The following is a 17,266-nucleotide window of genomic DNA, read 5'->3' on the forward strand; positions in this document are numbered from 1 at the left end:
TTCCCAGGCCCCCATCCGCATGAGGCGCATGACCGGAAACTCCATGGCTCCAGGCATGGCCAGCCCTGGTGGACAGAGTAGAGACTGTCCCTTGGAAGGCACTCCTCCTGCCCCCCAGCTTTCTGGTCACAGCTCAGCACGCTGTGAAGGTTAAAGGGAGACAGGGCGGGCTTGAGCGACTCGGCAGAGTAGACAGGCTCCTGGGGAATGTGCATCCATTTAAGGAAGGCAGCTCATCCTGCAGCACCAGGTCTATATACAGTAACGAGTCCCTTCCCTCCTGCTCTCGGGGGAATGTCGCCCTCCACAGACACCAGCGCGAGGAAGGAGCCCCTCCAGTTGTAGGTGAGTGCCTCCGACAGGTCCCTCAGGGCCCAGCTCTGGTAGTTACCTGGTGGAGCTTTAGCTGAGACCCACCTCCGAGGCACGGGCTAGCAGACGAGGTCAGAGCCAGGAATTAAATATGGCAACTCGTATTTATTACAATTATGTACAGTCATATCTTATATTCTGAAATCTATACATGATCACATAAATGAACATGTGTTTCTCAGTGGGAAGGTCAGACATGGCTGTTGGTCAGGAAGGCCCTGCTGCCTGGCTCCACCAGGAGGGAGAAGCACGCCTCACCACCGAGGAGCTAAACCACGACACAGCAAGCGAGACGTCTTGTGTGATACAGAGGACAGCAGGGCAGGTGGGGTGGGGACAGGTGCCCAAGAGCAGCATCTGTCAGCCAGGACTTTGGAAGGCTGGGTCCTAGGAGGCCCGCAAGATGAAGAGCAGGCCCAGGGCCCTGGCTTTTGGAACAGGCAAAGAAGAAGCCACAAGCCAGGCCAGGGCACAGTGGGAGAGACAGCAAGACCACAGGGGCCATAGTTTCCCTGCACTGAGGTGACAGAGGCAGGAGATGACATGAGCTCTGGCCATGCATGGTGCCAGGTGGTCAAGATACTCGGAGGATACACCTTGACAAGACACCTGTCAGGGAGGGGGCGAGGCAGCAGGGGCGTTGAGTGCAGAGCTCCTGAGTTCTCTGCCTGGCTTGTGGACAGCCAGAGCCGCTGGGGCTGGCTGGGGCTGGCTGGGGCTGGGCCGTGTTTGGGAGGCTGGTGAACAGAAATGCAGCCCACACTGCTGCGCTGAAGGGCAGCCCCACCCCTACCTGGGCTTCCGCCCAGTCGTGGAGGCAGAGCCGCAGCCCTTGCCCACCTGCCTCTGATGTCCCGGGGCACTGGGAAGGCGGGCAGCCAAGTGCCAGCCCTAGTCTCGCTCAGTCTCATTGCTGGCACCTTCCGGCCGCCGCAGCTTCTCTACCTGCTCATTGATCTGCCCATCGCCGCCCCGTCGGTCCTCCCTCTGCACCCCAAGGACGTCCTCCTCATCCACATGGCTGACGTCATCATCCTCATCGTCCTCATCCTCCTTGTCCTCCCTCTTCTCCTCCTCACCCTGCACCTCCATCCTCACCTGGCCCTTGACATCTAGCACCCCTTCACCCTCTTCCTGGGGACCCAGCAGGTGGTATGTGGCCGTGGAGCCCTCCGGGCTGTGGCTGTCCTTCCCAGGAGAGGATGACGTAGACTCGTTGCTGACAGGGGAGATGTCACTGCTGCTGTGGTGGTTGACAGCCGCAGGGCTGGAGGGTGATGAAGACTTCACTGGGATCTGCCAGGAGGGGATCTTCGGGGCCGACGGGGAAGGAGGGAACTGTCTCCTAGCAGTGGACAAGGAAAAAGAAAAGCAGGTAGAGGTTGGTGACAGCACCTGGCTCCAGTGCCACACATCCCCTTGGTCCCTGATCCCTGAACACTCAAGCGATGGCAGCAGTTTCTCCAGGGTCACGAGGCAGGGCCCACTGGAGGCCCCATCAGCCAAGCTAGTGTGTCTACCAGAAGTGTTCAGTGCTGCCCGATGCCCTAACGCAGCCTCGCCCACCCCAGGGCAGGACCTACCCACCTTGGCAACTGTTGGTCTGCCAGCAGGGGGCCCAACACGCTCTGGAGTTGCCCCACCCACATTCAATATTGTCCCTACTCCTCTCCTGTGGCCAGATGGGGACAAGGAGGCAAAAGAGGACCAAGGCTGGGAACCCGGGAGCCCCTGGCTAATGTGCCCATAATCTCAGCCAAGGACAGCAGTGGGGAACCCTGGCTACTGTCATTCAGACCTCTGAGCCCAAACTTTGACCAAGCAAAAGCCAGCTCTGCTGGGCCCTCAGCCAGCAGCCAGCCAGACTGAAGCCCATTCCAGGACAGACCTGGGAAGTTGGGTCAACATGGTCATGGCTCAGAAGTGCAGCTCTATAACATGAAGTCCTGTTTCTGCAAAGGCCAAGAGGACAAGTCCTGTTCCTGCCCAGGGCTGTGCCACCTACCAGCACTGGTCACACAGTCAGCCTTCAACCCCAGAGCCCACCCGGTGGCACACGCACATCCGGGCCTGCACCACACACACACAAGCAGCTCAGTTTGCGGTTTCCTTGGTTTCAGGGTCACCTGATGGCCTGCATCTGTCCCCTAACCACAGAGGCACCTGTCTTCTAGGTTTGGAAGGCCAAAGACTTCTAAGGACAGACAATCTGCATGCCCTGCCTGACTGGCCACATCTGTTGTGGAGACACCCCCCCTCACCTTAGGAAGTGTGCCCCTCCAGCCTGGGCTCCTCAGAGCATGCCGTACCCCATCCTTGCTGCTCCCACAAAGCCCACCTTGGCTGTGGAGGCCTTGCCTCACAGCTTCTAAGCCCCTGGCCTAGCAGACACTCATGCTTCCAGGTAGAGCCCGCTTGCGTGCACTCAGGCCGACTGGCTGCGCACTCCAGCTTTCTGGACAGAGGTTTCCAGGACACTCCGCTTTCAGCTTTAAAGTCTGCTTGCTCCTCAACCAGGTCAGCACTACGAACACTGTGCTGTCATTCCAGGGAGCACCAGGAAGCTTCCGGGGAGGCAGAGCTGGTCTGCTGATGCGGCTCTCACACCCTGTAGGCCTCAGTGTAATGTTGTCTGAGACAAGGCTGCCTGGAAAGAGTGGCCACCTCCAGGTGCACTGTGACAGTAGGTGTCATGTACCAGACAATTCTCTGCCTGGAGGCCCTGTCTCTGCCCCACTGCTGACCTCTCAGACAAACATTTTTTTCTTTTCCTTTTTTTAATGCAATACTATGGATGATATCTATCCCCTTGGTGTGGGAGCGCTGGCTCCTTAGGAGGGGAGACAGGAGTGCCTAAGGTTCGCCTCAAGATCTTCATCTTCCAGCTCAGTGAGGGGTCCCGTCCCTCCCGGGATTGTTGTGCCAGCCCACAAGACCCCTACACCACCAGGTTGACCTTCAATAAGCGAGAGCTCTCAGCTTCCTTTCCTACCGATTCAAAAGAAGTCCTTTCAAGGAGTTGATTTCCGACTTGAGCTCATTAATATTCTGGGACTCCAGGATCCAGTTGGTTGATGTGGTGGCCTATAGGTCAGAAGACAGATAACACAGGTCACAGTGGTGCCTGGTGCCAGCCTGTGTCTGGGGTCGGGGGATTTAGAAGGGCCCTCGTTGGGGCAATAGCTGCAAGCCGCTCTGTATACACTCTGCATTGTCACGCCTGCCTGTGACAAAACCCTACAACAACAGTCCCCAACCTCTGACTGCTGGTGGTGCTAAGAAGTCATTCAGTGTTCTTTGGTGGCACTACAGCACCCATGTGTAAAATAACAAAGAAGCCCTTCTGTTTCCCACTGACACTGAAGGTTTGTAGTGGTGGCAGGTGACATTATGCTGGGACAGCGGGAGGGGCTGCTCTAGCCATGAGAATCTTCCACTTCTGCTTAATGTTTGAAACATCCATTAAAACAACCACCAACAGACATAAGCCACCTCACAATAACCCTTCCTGAAACCACACCTCCCCAAAGAAATCAGCGCTAGTCAGGGCAGCAGTCCAGAAGTGGCCCGGGGAAGGCCTAAACACCCACTAGCTTCCCAGTCCTGCCTTGAAGCAGGCCAAGATGGCAACCTCACCCTAATGCCATCTCCAAGCTGCTCGGGATCTCTGGCTCCTGGCTGGGACCTCAGATCTCCAGAGGTTTCCCAAGGGTCATGGAGGATGCCCCTAACCAACCTCACTATCAGCAAAAGCCCCTATAGACCACTCTACCCAGTCTTAGTCACTGTGTGGGACAAGTCAAGGGGGAGTGGAGAGGACACCACCTCATGCCCAGAGGGCAGGACACTTTCCCATCACTACCCCCTCAAGAACCACACCTTTTATGGTGTGACGAGGAAAGGCCTCACAGTTGTCCATAGGCTGGGGCTATGGTGGCCATGCGGCCTGTGACTGCGTGCAGGCGTGAGAGGGAGGGGTGTCTCAGCTCTCTAGGCTCTCTCTACACCCAGGAGGGGACATCCCTGGATCTTCCCTCTGAGCCATGGCTCCTGATACAAGGTGAGGTGAGGACACTGAGCTAGCTCTCACAGCCCACTGGGCACACCCCTGTGGGAAGGAGCTTCTCGGCTGTAGTCTCAGATAGAGAGACCTGGGCAGTCTGGGAAGGGACAGGGAGCAGGCCACGGCCCTCTCGCCCATCCCCATAGGTCTGCGCCACAGACCACCAGACGGCAAGGCCAGGGAGCCACTGTTCTGGCTTCTCTGAGCCTTGAGCTACAGCAGCCCATTAACAAGGGAGCGACTTCCACTCACTGGCCACAAAGGACTCAGATTTCCAAACGCACATGGTGCCAGATGCCAGGATTTAGAAATAAAATCTGACATCTGGGGCTTTTTAGCCAGTCTCTTTAAAAAACAGTTGTAGCAAACTCACAGGCTTCAGTTTTATGTAGGTTTTTAATTACTTAAAGCTCTTCTTTTCATTTTTTACAGTGCTCCAGTAGGAGTTTGGAAGGCAGATATAAAAACTTACATTACAGCTGAGAAAACATAGCTTGAGCCTTTGGTTTATAGGGTAACAGGAATCCTCACACACTGTAGGCCTGGGTGCCAGGCCAGAGCCTCACTTCAGGGAGGAGCAGGGAGAGCAGGGAAAGGTTCTATGGGGCAGGAGCTGTGACAACTGTGGCCATTTCCAGACCACAGCAGGCCCCACACCAGCCGTCCCCACCTTCCTGAGAGCTCAACATGTGGTCCTGATCTGAGCTGGAGCCTGAACACAGTTTTCCAATTTCCAGAATGGCTGCTGGCCACTGGCAGGCCACAGATCTGAGTGATCCGTCAGGTGGAGGCCACGCTGCCCCTTCCTGCATGCTTTACAGCTGTCTCTAGGGCACATCCAGTCAGTCCAGCAGTGACATGGAATGGGTGCTGGAGGGGTCCTTGGGGACCCACCCCACCCAGGCTCTACAAGAAGTGCAAAGGTGTTCAAGTTCCTGGGTTCTCAGTCCATCTGTGCAGAGGGTTGGCAGCCCTGGGCGCAGCTCCGCTGGGGACCTATAGAGGAGCCCATGGAGCCAATAGATGCTGCCACTCAGACCCTGTCAGGATGATGTCTCAGAGATGATACTGTCACACCCAAAGCCGAGGACCCGACTCCTGAGCTTACTCTTAATTTTAAGCACGTGGCAGTAAGTATAACAAGGTAGGTACTGGCCACGGCTCCAGTTTATACAAAGACCCACAAAGGTGTAAGTGACTCCCTGTGGTAGGTAGCTAGCAAATGGGAGCTGAGGATTGGCCCTTTCGTCTGCTGCTGAGCAGGCTGCTTCAGATCTGGGCAGTCAACCTTAGCTGGCTCCGCTTCCTTCTAGATCTTCTGACCCCACTGCAAGTGAGCCCTGCACCTTAGGTAGAGTGTGATCTAGGAAATTACTCATGGTGCACTTCTCTGCTGCCTGCACTCCTCCTTGGCCTGGCTGTGACCTACAACCCAGCCTGTAGGGGCATGCCTGTCACCAAAGGTTCATCAGCAGGAGGTGGCATGGAGACGTGAAGGTTGTTCTTGCTAGTTAAAGTGCTACACTAATACAGTGCTGTCCCTGCCCCCTTCAATGGGGCAGACAGTGACAACCCTAGGTGTCACCCTATGATAGAACACTGAAAATGGACAGTCAGGCACACAGAAGACAGTATACAGTCATGGAGGATCATTAGGCTTAGAGCTACATGAACAGACCCTGGCCTGAGAACCTAAGGGCCCAAAGTACCTTGGCAGTGGCCAGCTCGTGAGCTAGCTCCTGGACCTTCTGCTGCTGCTGTCTCAGTAGCTCTTGGACAGAGGCCAGTGTTGTCTGCACCTGAGTCACTAGGGAAGAAAGTGTCATGTCTGGTAAGCCAGCGCCCACAGTTCCCTCCTCGCCCACACACCTGCAAGCTGCTCCCCTCCCTGCTCTGCTCCGTAGAATGTATCTGCAGGCCCCTGCCCCCACACCCAGATAATTTATCTGTGCTTGGGGTGAGCCACCCGCTCTGTGTATAACCTCTGGTGTTTCTACTTCATCTTTCCATTGTGTGCTTGTCTGTGGTCAACAGTATATCTGTCCAAAACCTCTCCCCTCTAATTATGCCTGGCTGTGCCATGTCTGGCTGTGATGTGCCTGGCTCTCTTGCTCCCAGCATGCTCTGATCATTCATCTCATTGGCCTCCGAGGCCTTGGGTGCCCTCGGGTAGCTTCAGTTCCAGGAGAGCTGAGGCTCAGGTCTCTCTGCCTTATCCAGGAACAGGAGACTACAAGTCCTACCTGCGGCGGTCTCTCCCGTTCCCTACCCCACTGCGGATGCGCCAAGGCTCCACCACCATGTGACCTGTCGAGGCCTGTGACTACTATGTCCCTGATTCCTAGCAGAGCAATGGTTCATGGGACAGACGAGTTAGAGGATTCCAGACAGCTCTGCACAGGTGCCAGCAAGGGACAGAGCCTCCTGCCTGGGACAGGTGGCTCTCTTGCCTGCCTTGAGGTTTAGATTCCCAGCTCCCACTTAGTAAACAAGTTCATAAGGAAAAGAGCCACCTCTGCCACAACAGGTCCCAGCTAATCTGGGCCATCACTGGGGCAGCAGGTACCGAGTGCCACCCGTGTGGAGTCGATAACAGGGGAGGTAGCAGGGGTCCCGGGAGCCACAGTAATTACAGACTCTCTTGACCCTGCATCGGATTCTTCGAAGGAAGGGGGGAAAAATTACTGAAAACCCCCCTGAAAACCTCATAGAAGCAGAAATTAAAAATGAACTTTACAGCCCTTAGAAAGGCTGTCATTTTATTCCCCTTATTAATATTCTGAGGTTGGGAGCCTTTCCGTAAAAACATAATTAATTGAGGCCGCGCCGACAGTAAACAAGCAATTTCAAATTAAACCGAAATGACGGCGGCTTCATTTGCAAATGTGAACAGATTCTCAGAGCAGATAAATGAAGTCACCACAGAGTGGAGACGAGGGAGAGGGAGGGGCCGAGAAGGGGCTGCGTTAGGACGCTTTGAGGGGTGACTTGATGGAGTCATTAATCTTTACCTGTCTGGGCCACGGTGCCACTCAGTTCCGAGAGACTCGCTGCCATCCTCTCCAGCTGCTTTCTGTCCTCTCGGCCTCCCAGGATGAGGGGCAGCAGGTACCTCTGCAAGAAGTGGTCAGGTGAGGAGGTGGCCAACACCGGTCTCTCAGATCCCACCTCCCTGCTTGCCCTCATCTTCTGCAGGTTACCCCACAGAAGAGCTGCACTCTCCACACTAGAAACAAAGTGCTTGAAAAAGTTACAAGCCTGAGATCCCGGCCTGGTAAGAACTTCCACCTGAACAGGGACCAAGACCAGAAGGAAGTGAGCCTCCAGGTGGGGCTGGGGGCAAGCAGCGTCTCTGAGCTAACTCCCCAGCCTTGGGAAGTCCTCCCTGTGTGAGGGAGGCCTTATTACTTTCTCTTACTTCCCTTAGATACCTCACATTCCTGTGAGGCTTTTAGATTCTATTTCAAAAGTTCTAAGCAGAGACTGCAGAAAGATGTTCCAGAAACGGACCCTATGGTGGCTCCTGGGGAGGAGAGCTAGGCAGCTTCTCACCGCACCCTTTCTGAATCTTTCACACTTCAACTCTGCGAAGGAAACAAACCGCCTCAGCGATCCAGAAACAGTATTAGGTTTGAGTAAACACAGCATTACTGGAGAAACCAGAGGAAAATCAACAGACGCCCGGGATCGTTCATCTTCCATGGTAGGGTAAGGCATGCACAGGGAAAGCACCCTACAGCAGGAGGTGCGCACTTCACAAAGAGAGCCAGGACAGCCTATATCCTCCCAGAACCCAAAGGTGGGGCCGAGGGAAAGGGACACAGAAAGCCAAAGCTGGTGACTGCAAAGCCACCAAACAAGGGTCCTGGAACCAGCCTCTCCATCATTAGGAAGGCGAGGGCACACCTGTAGGGCTTGGGACGCTGATGTACAACAAGGGCTGAGGTAGAGTTGTTAGGTCCCCAGTCGAGGGGGCACAGTCCACTCCAACCCTAGAGCACACTACTCAGCTAACCACAGGAGCCTGGCAGGTGCTGCCCAGAGGGAACGTAGGGTCCCAGACAGGTCAAAGAGGGACTGTTCTCCACTGCCGGTTGGCTCTGTGCTAGGGAAGAGAAGCAGGTCTCTCAGGGGTTTGTGGGAGAACTCATTTCAGGAGAGACTCAGAGTGAGCTTGTCATTTAGCACATGCACAGAAGCAGTTTCTATTTCGCAAAGTGCTTTGCAGCCACAATGTGAGTTATTACCCACAACTGAGCGAAACTCATCAACTGCAGCCTGACGCTTCCAAAGTATAAAAGTCAAGAAATTCTCAGCTGTATAACCAGCGACCCCCATCCCTGAGGCCAGAGCCCGTGAGCGGGAAGTGTTGCCGCTGATCTGGCTAAGTCTGTGTTTGTGCAAAGCAAGACAGCTCCACTTTTCTATACTTAAAGAATACTACTAACATGCTGAAGACACGACACCATTGTGACCAACATTTCAATGTTTCCTTTCTTTGTAAAACACAGGCTGGTGGCCAGAGCTCCATGGAAACAGATGACAATCTCTGTCATATCTGAACCAAGGTGCCACACCTCCTGTTCTGTGGGGTTGCCACTGTGATGAGACACTTGTGAGCTGCTCACAGGACCCTGGTACTTGTGAACTCTGCTGGTACCTGTCTGCAGCTAGTGGGCTAAGAAAGGCTGCCCCACACAGGCTCCACAGACGCTCAGGGGGGAGTTCCAGGCCTGACAACAATTTGCTTCTGAATTCCTGCACAGGCATTTCTTATTTTGGCATCAGGCACTATCCTGAAGAGTTACATTCTGCCACAACTCTGTCATTAGCTATTGTAGGAAGTAAAAAACTAAGAATCTAAGGTTTAAACAAGGTTTAAATACATTTCATGTGCTCAAAGATACACTGCAAGCCTGGGAATTCAGTAGAGTCCTTTAAAGAAGAAAAAAGAGAAAAAGAAAAGAAAAGAAAAACAGTCACTAAATGCAGGCTGGATTAGTGGGAGGCGTCAGTGGAGAACATGACTTCTCTCCAGGGTAAGCAGGCCTAAATGTGGGGCCATCCAGGCTGTGCATCTTGTAGATTAGTTTCTCCAAAGCAAGGACAGGCCTTTCCACTGGTATTGGGAGGAAATGTTGGTTCAGTGCCTTTAGTTCTGCTGTGAGCATCGTGAGCTACGAGCTCTTGAGGGCTCGCTGACTCAAAAGGCCCAGGGAAACTCCCACATTTATACAGATGCTACCACAGTCCACAGAAAACAAGAAGTGTGCTTCCTGAGCCAGTTGTAAATACCAGGGTGGAACAAGGGCATCTATGGGGCTTCCCACGTGCCAGCAGGCAGGGAGCCAACACTGCTCCAGCACTATTCCAGGACTGACTCCTGGCCTTCCCTGAAACCCTGAGGCCAGTTCTGCAGATGCTGGAAGCCATCACATGGAGAAGATGCACTCATACTCCTGACCTGTGCTCCCGCTCTGCCTTCAGTGTGCTCAGACTATTGCTGGAGCAGCTGGGCAAACCCATTAAAATCAAAGCCTCTGTTGGTGCTCACTGCCTCTGTTCCTTTTCTGAGTATCGTACTCACAGTACCGACTGATATGGGCAGGCACACTTTCACAACACTGCAAAGTCGGACTATCTGTCTCAGGAACATCTTATGGATGGAGCTGTACTCTGGGACAGAGTCAGGTTCAACACATATAGCTAGGCTCTGATGTGCAAGCCCGTAACGACTAAATCGCTCTGCTTCTGCAATCTGCATGTTTCTCAGTGGTGCCAGGCACTGCTCTAAATACTTGAGCCAGCCGGCCATCAGGTCATACTGCGGGTGGGAGTCAGGGTGGCGAGGTGAAGCAGCAGTGCTGTGTGCATTCATGTCTCTCCTGCTGTGCTCCCTGCTTCCACCACAGCCGCTGTGCTCTGAATGCCTGTGTACATAATAAGCCAGGGGCCAGGAGGGAGGACAGAGGAGGGAGGAGGGAGGAATACCAAAGGGTGGCAGGGCATAACATGGTGGCCCTGAGAGGCCACTTACCTTGTAGAGTTGGTGAAAGCCAAATGCAATTCCTGCCATGATGATAGCCAAGGCACCATAATCTCGCCATCGGGAGCCTCTGGGGCCTGGGGTAGAAAGGAAGGAAGAAGAAACTAGAACAGGTCTCTGCCCAGGAGTGTCGCAGCGGACAGGCCAGTGAGACACACAGCTGCAGAAAGCACGTGACCATCAGAACATCAGGGCTCGGCTCTGCCCTCTCTTCTTTCCAAGGTCCCAGAACTGTCTGCCTCACTTGAGATGGAAGTGATCTGACCGTGAGATGCTGGGAAGAGGTATCCAGCTGTGAGCCTAGTGCCCAGCCATGGAGGTCAGAAGGCAGAGGGGACAGAAGGACCTTTGGCCTGGCCTCATGAGATCAAGGAACAGGATCATTCTAGAGGCCGGTTAGTGTGCGCACACCACATGGAGGACAAACCAGGGGTCAATGATAAACCTGGGCCTCTCTGCTCTGCTCATTCCTTAGGCTATGAAGACACAAGTCTGCCAAGGACCAAGGCTTGTCTCCTGGAGGCAGAGTGAGTGGGGTGGAGAAGACAGGCCAGGGGCCTGGAGCCCTTGCCCTCCACAGTGGGAAGTAACACGGTTGCAACTCTATTCTAGGAGAGCACTGGCAAGCCCTGGTGGGCACACCCTTCCAAGGGCTGCAGAGGCCAAGGGAGCTTTAGAAGGAGAACTTCTAAATTTGCCATTTGGTTGAGGATCTGGAATGAGCATCTAATGCCCACCGCAGGGCAGGCTCCAGTTCACACCGACCAGCACATGTAGGCCCGTGCAACATTTATTGTGTTTCCTTTCTCCAACTGTGTTCTGAAAACTGTAAACAGAAAAATCCAGAAAAAAAACAGCCCAGAGGCCTTGGAGTGTACAGCACGCTAAGCAGCAGGATGGATGGAATCTCAGCCATGCGCTCTGACCCCCCCCACCCCACCCCCAGGACAGCGCATCCACGCCGACATGCTACTTGCCCTTCATGTACTGATCACCATCTCAGCTCTCTCTCAGACTGTCTTAGTATCTCACTGCAGAGTCTAAGTGAGCCTTATTTCACTTAACAATGGCCTCAAAGCATAAGGGCAGAGACATTGATAATTTGAATCTGCCTAAGAAAAGCCAAGTGTTTCCCTTAAGAGGAAAAAGTGAAAGTTCTCTGTAAGGAAAAAAAATATGCTGGGCTGCCAAAGATCAGCCATGTAATGGGGGTGGGGCATGCCTTGTAATATAGCATAGTTAGGCTCTATCACTGTTAATCTCACTGTGCCTGATCTGTGAGTTAATCTTCTAACAGCTGTGTACATAGAGGGCCCAGTTTCAGGCTTCTACTGCCCTGGGCCATGTCCCCTGTGGGCAGAATCCCCACAGCTCCAGACGAGAGTGCACAAGAAAGGAGGATTCCTCCCCCCACAAACAGTTCACAAGGGGCTTTGGGGATGTAATCTGGCCTGCTCTCTCTAGGCCTCTGGAACAGAAGTCAAGGCTGCCTCCTCTCATGGGATCTGCCAGGAGGAAGGACAGAGGCCATGGCGGGCACTCTTGGCAGGCATGGATGAAACAAGGTACTGTGTCAGTGGAAAAATTGCCTACAAGATGCCCAACGGGCTCTGCTGTGAGAAAAGCTGCCTTCCTCCAAAGGTGAGTCTGGGGGGAGGGAGGGACAAGGCACTGTGGGAACTCTCAGAAGGGACTGTAACTACTACTGGTTTCCAGATTGGGTGCTTCAGAGAGCTCTCCTGCCCTGTCCTTCTCTCTCTGTGCCTGCAAGCTACTGAGGTACTCGCCACTATCTGCTGTCTCAAAACCCAAGGAGAGGAGCAGGCTTAGTGGTGAGCTTCGGGCACAGAGGAGAAGCCATGGGTCTGTGGCCATCAAGGTCTCTCTTGCCTAATGGGGGCATCCCTGTGTGCTGCAAGCTCCCTTTCCTCCAGACTCTGCTCTGAGACTCCTGAGGTGGGTGAGGCTCTCAGTTGGAGCCTGGCATGCAAGGCCTCTGCCCTGCGTGGACCTTCCCGTTGCTCCATCTTCCTAAGTTAGTCAGGCCTTGCTCTTCACGGCAGATGTGAGGTGCAACCTCTAGTAAGTACAAGTCCATCTTAGGAGAACCCGTGGAGAAAGAGTGACCTCCCACACTGAGGGACATGTCCCTTGAGAGCACCTTCCCTAGGTGCTGCAACCAGCAAGCCACATTCACGTTAACTCTCAAATGGCCACTGGCCGCTGACTATCCTACAAGAAGGCAATTGTACCACGCTGAAAACTCGACCAGACCCCAAGCTTGCTGAATCAGCTGCTTCCATGCGCACACCTCCCATGCTTGGACAAGCGCAGACTCTTTCTGCTGACATTGAGACCCTGAGGCCACACAGCCGCCAGAGCTTGAGATCTGGGAGCTTGGGCCCTGCACAGCTGTCCCCCATGCAGGACTCTGCCCTCCCCAGGCCCGAGAAACACCTGTAGTTCCCTGCCGGCTCACCCTCGCCCTCACTGCCGCTGCGTTCCTGCCAGGCTCGCGTTAAGAACATTTTATTGCCCCCTGGTTTTCATTATTAATGAAAAGGGACCAGAATGATCTTTCCTAAAGTTCAGAGAGTCTATAAAGACTAGAAGCTGAAATGCCATTTTACTCGTTTTAGAGATGTGTGATACAATTCTGTCTGCGGCAAAATGAAGAGAGGAAAAACTCAGATGCAAAAGCCTTTCCTACTGCACGGCTTCAAGGGTAAGAGGGTCCACTCAAGCCCTCACACTGGGTCACTCCTCAGTTCCCACCATCTGCCTCCTGCCTGCAGCCCACTCTGAGAACAAACAGGCTTTCCCGAGTGCAGTGGACTCTCCTCACCGCACTCCTGAGTCTGGAAGCAACCACAGGGCCAGCAACTTGCCGGCTCCAGTTGGGAAGGACCGGGACATGAGAAGCTCCTGCGAAAATCGCTGCATTGTCTCATTTACTCAGATGAATAAGGGCTGAATGGACACGAGTGGACGCAGGGACAACTAACTTCTCCTCTCGCCACGTGGGTCCCAGGGATTAAACTCGGGTCATCAGGCTTGGTGGCAAGAGCCTGCACCCAACTGAGCCAGCTTTTCCGCCTGAGTAAGCTATCCAACTGGGGCCGGAAGGATGGCTCAGCATCGAGTCCTTGCTGTTCTTCCAGAGGACATGAGTTTGGTTCCCAGCATCCGTGTAGCAGCTTACAACTGTCTGTGACTGCAGGTCCAGGGGATCTGATGCCTTTGGCCTCTGAGGGCACTGCACTAATACACACACACACACACACACACACACACACACACACACACACACACACACACACACACAGCACTAATACACACAGTGCACTAACACACACACACCACTTAAAAGTAATAATAAATCTTTTTTAAAAAGCTGTACAACTACCAGGTAGTCACACCTATAATCCCAGTATTTAGGAGACTAAGGCAGGGGGACCACAAGTTGGAAGGTAGCCTGGGCTACATGACAAACGTGAGAGTGAACAGCCAGCAGCCTGAGCGAGCAAAAGCACCCAGCATCTCTCAGCCCTGGTCTTGGTACCTCTTCCCTCAAGGCTCCATCACCCCGTGGTAGCATGGAGGGCTCCATCAACACCACAGGCTTTGTGAAAACACAGGACAGCACCTGAGCATCTCTGGGGCTGCAGCTCTGAGACACGGCAGGAGCTGCTAGGCTGTGGTGGAGCACTGAGGAGGCAGAAGCAGGTGGATCTCTGAGTCTGAGGCCAGCCTGGTCTACACAGCAAGTTCTAGGACAGCCGGGATTGCACAGAAAAACCCTGCTTCAAATTCCTCCCCCAAAAAGACTCGGTAGGGGACAAACTGCCATAGCTAGAAGGGCTAGATATCCCTGTAGTCTCCCAGGCCCTTGGAGAAGCAGCCTGGGCACTGAGGGCTGAGTAGAGCTCTCCAGGATAAAGGCTCAGGATTGGGGCAGCTGTGGAGACATTGGCCACAGGGGCAGGAGGGGCGGGGGAAGGTAACATCTCCAAGCCTCTGTAACTATTCTCTGAACACCAACAAAACCAACACAGGTAGTTTCTTGCACTGTATCTCCATCAACAGAGAAAGCCTCTGAGCATACCATGAGAACAGACAAAAGGAGGCAGGAATGCATGTAGGACCTCAGGTACAACAATTGAGCTGAGAAGTATGTCTCTCAGCAACAGCCCTGGACCTGTGATCATCCTGCTGAGACACTAGACTCCAGTGACTGCCCTTGGGAGGCTGGGGGCCCAAGCACAGGGCAGGGCGGTAGCAGACATCAGCAAGACATGGGCGCTTCCCTCCTTGATCATCAAGGCTGGAGCTGTGATTCTACGGTGGTGGCCTAGCTCCTCAAAGCAGCCCGCCAGCTCCACTCAGACCCTGAAAATTAAATGGCAAGACAGGCTCACTCAGTAGGGTCCTGGACAAAAGCCAGTCCACAAATCAGCACCTGCCACAGTGCAGAGTCGCTGGGTCTTTTGTACAGACAGCAACTGGAGGTACTTACTGCAGGCCAAGCTAAGCCAGGCTGGCTACAGCACAAGGCACACAGAAGCACCCGGCTGTGGCTGGCAATGTGGACAGACGGAGAAGAGACGTAGGATAGCAAGGCTCTTGTGTGCACAAGAAGTAAGTGGCTCAGACAGTTCAATTTTAGCCCTTCTTCATGATGCTGATTTCTGGTAGCTTATTATATACTGGGCGTGTTATGTCACATATGAAGGCAAAGAACCTTAATACTAAGTTGCCAAGCAGCAATCACAGCCAACAGATCCTAGGCCTGGCTTCACATGTACTTCCAGCGAGACATGACCTTTTCCGTTTTTCATGGGCCATGATGTTGCCAGCAATGTCCTCTTTAGGCATGAAGGACAGTGAGTATATCCACATCCCCTCACCACAGCTGAAGAACAACGAACTCTGAAATCAGGTGCAGTGTAGTCTGAGCCCAGGAACTGAAGACTAACTCAGGCAACAGAGGGACCAGGTCTCAACAAGCAAACCCAGGGCTGGAGGTAAATAGCTCAAGGTAGAACATATGCTACCAGGCCCTGCGTCTAATCCTGATACCTTAAGAAAGAAAGAAAAAGAGAAAGACAAGCCAGTTGTGGTGGTTCACGCCTGTATTTCTAACCCTTGAAAGGCTTGAGGCTTAGCTAGAGTTTGAGGCCAATCTGGACTACAGGGTAAGATCTTTCATTCAGTAATTTATTCATATATATTAATTTATTTTATAGTACTTAGTATGTATATTGAATAGTACACACACACACGCGCACACACACACACACACATCATTCCTGTGGAAGAAAGAGCAACCTGTGAGACAATGGTGCTGGAACAGGTGAAAATCCACATAAAGTATCGAGCTTATACTGTATGCAAAAATGAATGCTACATGGGCCACACACACAAAGAACGATAACTACATATAGATATATGGATTCCTTCTGAAAACAGGAAACACAAGTCTTAGAGTCTTAGGATGGACAAAGTCATAAAAGGTGGGGCCCGTAAAAGGCGAAACAACTGACAAAAAGCATATCACAAAAGGCACCGTCACAAAAATAAACAGGCAAGTCACAGGCTGGGAGACAAGAGAAGGGACAGACAGGAGGGATGGGAATACAGGGCCAGCCTGACAATTCAATGAGGCAGGGACAACAAGGCTGCTTTTGAAAAGGCAAAGGATTGCAGGAGTCTTCATAAAGATATATGACTGACCAGTAAGAACCTGAAGGTGGCAGGGCTGGAGGGCTGGCTCAGCAGCTCCGAGCACTGGTTGTTTCTGCAGAGGACCCAGGTTCTGTTCCCAGCACCTACATAGAGGCTCACAACAGTCTGTAACCCCAGTCCCAGGAGATGAGATCCCATGTTCTCTTCTGGACTCTACAGCACCAGACATTCAAGTGGTACACAGATGTACATGCAAGCAAAACACTCATACACATAAAATATATATAAAAAAATTTTAAACCTGAAAATATGATTGGCATCATCATTAGTCACTGTATGAAATTCAAAGAACAGTGAGGCCTTGTTACATTCATGTTAGCATGGCTAAACATAAGGCTGAATACCACATCCCAGCAAGAAGCGGAATGGCAAACGAACAGAGCCCTGAAACCCTCACAAGGGAGTCAGTGAGGATGGCACAGTGGACAGACACTGCCACGAGGTCCCATGTCCTGAGTTCAATCCCCAAAATGGGTAAGAAAGACACTAAGTACATAAACTACTGGGTTTGTGAAAGGGCAGAGCTGTGGTAACAAGGCACACACTGGCACGTCACAGGAGCGAGGCATGCAGGCAAAGGCACAAAGACACTTTTTAGGATAATAGGAAACACACACGCACACACACCTACATTGTGATTACACAAAATAAATGAGTTATAATTTATCAAATAGGATACTGAAAAATAACAACAACAACAAAACCCCAGGACTCTTACTGTTGTATATTATACTTCAGAAAAGTGATTAGAAAGAAAATAATTAAGAAGCAGAAAGCAGAACCTTGGCATCCAGCAAGTCCATGGTAGACACCATCTAAGCATGTCTTTGTGTAAGATTTACACAGCAATGTTCTCAACAGTATTATTCACGTCACCCGAAACAGGGGTTGGGACCAAAGGCACAGCCTAACAGTAGAGAACCTGCCCAGCACGTACAACTCACACTGCACAAGAAGTCAAAAGCATGACCAGGGGATCATCTAACGACAGCCCAACAACTGGTGGCAGGCAGAGGACCACCCATACAATGGAACACTGA

The 17,266-nt window shown here is 52.7% G+C and overlaps 1 protein-coding gene and 1 long non-coding RNA gene across 3 annotated transcripts in view; one reads left to right on the forward strand and one right to left on the reverse strand.

Annotated features, from left to right (window-relative positions):
- Positions 1 to 86: 86 nt before the first annotated feature.
- On the forward strand, positions 87 to 13,701 carry Gm17029. 2 transcript variants are annotated; one of them, XR_003955167.1, is made up of 3 exons: positions 87 to 345; positions 6,656 to 12,122; positions 13,121 to 13,701. It is a non-coding gene; the product is annotated as a predicted gene 17029 (long non-coding RNA). The 2 variants fall into 2 exon arrangements; XR_003955166.1 differs by lacking the exon at positions 87 to 345 and having other exon boundaries at positions 6,239 to 6,836; positions 7,631 to 12,122.
- Positions 458 to 17,266, reverse strand: part of Pex14 (peroxisomal biogenesis factor 14) — a 139,309-nt gene continuing 122,500 nt past the window's right edge. Inside the window, exons 5-9 of the mRNA NM_019781.3 lie at positions 10,473 to 10,558; positions 7,447 to 7,549; positions 6,145 to 6,242; positions 3,365 to 3,456; positions 458 to 1,717 (exon numbers count right to left, since the gene is read on the reverse strand). Coding sequence (NP_062755.1) covers positions 1,264 to 1,717; positions 3,365 to 3,456; positions 6,145 to 6,242; positions 7,447 to 7,549; positions 10,473 to 10,558 — 833 coding nt within the window. The 3' untranslated portion in view covers positions 458 to 1,263. The remainder of the gene's footprint in view (positions 1,718 to 3,364; positions 3,457 to 6,144; positions 6,243 to 7,446; positions 7,550 to 10,472; positions 10,559 to 17,266) is intronic.

Source organism: Mus musculus, chromosome 4 (genome assembly GCF_000001635.26).
Source record: "Mus musculus strain C57BL/6J chromosome 4, GRCm38.p6 C57BL/6J".
NCBI lineage: Eukaryota > Metazoa > Chordata > Mammalia > Rodentia > Muridae > Mus > Mus musculus.